The following is a 3,159-nucleotide window of genomic DNA, read 5'->3' as shown; positions in this document are numbered from 1 at the left end:
TTTTTTTGAGATGGAGTCTTACTCCGTCACCCAGGGTGGAGTGCAGTGATGTGATCTCAGCTCACTGCAACTTCTGCCTCCTGGGTTCAAATGAGTCTCCTGCCTCAGCCTCTTGAGAAGCTGGGACTACAGGTGCCTGCCACCACACCTGGCTAATTTTTGTAATTTTAGTAGAGTGGCCACACTTGTCTTGAACTCTGGGCCTCAAGTGATCTGCCCACCTCGTCCTTCCAAAGTGCTGGGATCACAGGTGTGAGCCACCTTGCCCAGCACCTTTTTTTTACCATGTTGGCCAGGCTGGTCTTGAGTTCCTGACCTCAAGTGATCCACCTGCCTTGGCCTCCCAAAGTGCTGGGATTACTGGGATTACAGGTGTGAGCCATTGTACCTGGTCTGTGACTTTTTTTTTTGTTTTGAGACAGAGTTTAGCTCTTGTCACCCAGGCTGGAGTATAATGGTGTGATCACGGCTCACTGCAACCTCTGCCTCCTGGCTTCAAGTGATTCTCCTGCCTCAGCCTCCTGAGTAGCTGGGATTACAGGTGTGCACCACCATGCCCAGCTAATTTTTGTATTTTTAGTAGAGACTGATTTCACCACGTTAGCCAGGCTAGCCAAACTCCTGACCTCAGGTGATCCGTCTGCCTTGGCCTTCCAAAGTGTTGGGATTACAGATGTGAGCCACCGCACCTGGCCTGGCCTGTGACTCTTAATAGATACAAGATATCCTGAAAGAGTCCTTAGTTTATTTTTTTTTTCTCTTTTTAAAAAATCATTTTTGTCCAATTTTCCGAGATATTTTTTTCATTTGTATCTTCCATTCTGCTTCTGATGAAAAATTCTGCAATCATATTTTTACATTTTATAATTCTAATTTTTAATTCTTGAATTCTCCTTTTCAATGTGTCATCTTTTATTATACCATGGATTTAATATCCTTCCTTGTCAAGTATATTGATTACAGTGCTTTGAAAAACATCTGCCTTTGCTTGCATTGTCTCTGTTTCCTCTAAGTTCCCTTTTTATCAGTTTGTTTTTGATTTGCTGTTTTGTAGAAGCAGCTTTTCTCAAATACCCAGTGGTCCTCTTTTCCTATTCTGCTTCAGAGTGAGGCAGGAGATATTCTGGGCACTTGGATCCTCTGAGGCTTGTCAAGTGGTGGGTCTCGCTGCAGGATGACTGCTCAGGGATGTGGCATGTTTACTGAGGAGGCCCCAGGTATCCACATCTGCAGGGCTTTTCTCCTGAGTTTGACAGTTTCTTCAGAAAGAAATCCTCCAGTTTTCCACTTGGTGAATATGAGGAAATTTAAGTTGGCTGCCAGCATTTTGAGAATCAATAAAGGTTGTGAGAGAAGAAATCTTTTAGAATGCAGATACTCACTTAGGCTCTCTGCTTTTTTCTTTCTTTTCTTTTTTTTTTTTTTTTTTTTGACGGAGTTTCGCTCTTGTTACCCAGGCTGGGTGCAATGGCGCAATCTCGGCTCACCACAACCTCCGCCTCCTGGGCTCAGGCAATTCTCCTGCCTCAGCCTCCTGAGTAGCTGGGACTACAGGCACGCGCCACCATGCCCAGCTAATTTTTTGTAGTTTTAGTAGAGACGGGGTTTCACCATGTTGACCAGGATGGTCTTGATCTCTTGACCTTGTGATCCACCCGCCTCGGCCTCCCAAAGTGCTGGGATTACAGGCTTGAGCCACCGCGCCCGGCCTTCTGCTTTTTTCAAAAAAATTTTTAACAACTTTAATTTTGTAGAGATGAAGTCTCACTATGTTGCTGGTCTTGAACTCAAGAGCTCAAGCGATCCTCTCGCCTTGGCCTCTCAAAGTGCTGGGATTATAGGCATGAGCCACTGTGCCCACCCGTCCTCTCTCCTTTAAGTATGGTGGCTACCCCACCCTCAGCTGTGCCTGGTTTCTCTGTCCAGAGCTCAGATTAACCCAACCAATTACAGTCACAAAGTTAAATAAATTCCATGAGGCATTGGCTAAAAAGGCAATAACTTTTTGCACTAGAGTTTCTGAATTAAAAGAAAACCAAAAAAGTTCCCTCTCATCTGCCAAAATGAGAAATTTACCCAATTCAAGCCCCTTTACCCCTCCCACTTTGCCATGCTTTTATTTTTTTTTTCTTTGATAATGCCTCAGAACAAGTTTTCAGGGTCCAAGTTTGTTTTAAAATAACCCAATGAGCTGACAGACGGAGCTCCTGGAATTCTGCAGCTTGTGCGAGAGTCCACAGATGGGAAATTGCAGTCAGTTATAGGGTGGTGCTATTACCGTAGCCCAATTTTTAAAAGCCTTTAGAAAAAAAAAGTCATCTGAGTTAATTAGCATTCACCACAGGCACTAGTTTTGTGTTGCAGTTTTCTAAGAACTCAGATAATAAAAAAAATTCAGTACTGCAATCTCTAATATTTTACCTCTTAAAAATGAAGATTACAAAGACAGAATTTTACTTGTTACATGAATATGCCTCAGGCTTATGTACAGCCTTATATCACCAAGAAATATCAATTATGTTCTAAAATCCACTAATTACTAATGGTACCTAAAACAGGAGTAATTTCATTTTACCTCTCTGATCTGTTTAATCCACAAATCTCTTCCAAGAAATTCCTGATGTAAGACTACAGGAGCTGAGTTTAGATTAAAAGTCATGGAGTCACTGGTCTTTTCTTTAGTAAATGGCTGGAGATCAGAATTTATCTATAAGAAGCAGTTAAAAGATTAAATTAATGAAATGTATACACATTAATATGTTTTATACTCAGAAAGTACCAGTTAATGCAGTAAAATACGAAGCTTAAGGAATGCAGTTTTTCAGATATACTTTAATAAACAAAAGAATATTTCAGGCTGGGTGCAGTGGCTCATGCCTGTAATCCCAATACTTTGGGAGGCTAAGGTGGGCGGATCACCTGAGGTCAGGAGTTCAAGACCAGCCTGGTCAAAATGGTGAAACCCCACCTCTACTAAAAATACAGAAATTAGCCGGGTGTGGTGGCATAGACCTGTAATCTCAGCTACTCGGGAGGCTGAGGCAGGAGAATGCCCTGAACCCAGGAGACAGAGATTGTAGTGAGTTGAGATTGTGCCACTGCACACCAGCCTGGGCAACAGAGTGAAACATCATCTTAAAAAAAAAAAAGCTATAGCTT

General features: G+C 42.4%; 1 protein-coding gene across 6 annotated transcripts in view; it reads right to left on the bottom strand.

The window, feature by feature from the left end:
• PDSS2 (decaprenyl diphosphate synthase subunit 2) overlaps window positions 1-3,159 on the bottom strand; it is a 280,873-nt gene that overhangs the window by 50,257 nt on the left and 227,457 nt on the right. For 5 of the 6 annotated variants that reach the window (XM_017543745.2, XM_017543746.2, XM_037743954.1 and 2 more), the window contains one exon: window positions 2,576-2,707. The exons of the other annotated variant lie outside the window; for it this stretch is intronic. In XM_017543745.2, the coding sequence (XP_017399234.1) occupies window positions 2,576-2,707 (132 nt within the window). The remainder of the gene's footprint in view (window positions 1-2,575; window positions 2,708-3,159) is intronic. 6 annotated transcript variants of the gene reach the window in all.

This window comes from Cebus imitator, unplaced genomic scaffold (assembly GCF_001604975.1).
Source record: "Cebus imitator isolate Cc_AM_T3 unplaced genomic scaffold, Cebus_imitator-1.0 Scaffold160, whole genome shotgun sequence".
NCBI lineage: Eukaryota > Metazoa > Chordata > Mammalia > Primates > Cebidae > Cebus > Cebus imitator.
The sequence above is the reverse complement of the archived record's forward strand: the minus strand, read 5'-3'. Positions and strand labels throughout refer to the sequence as shown.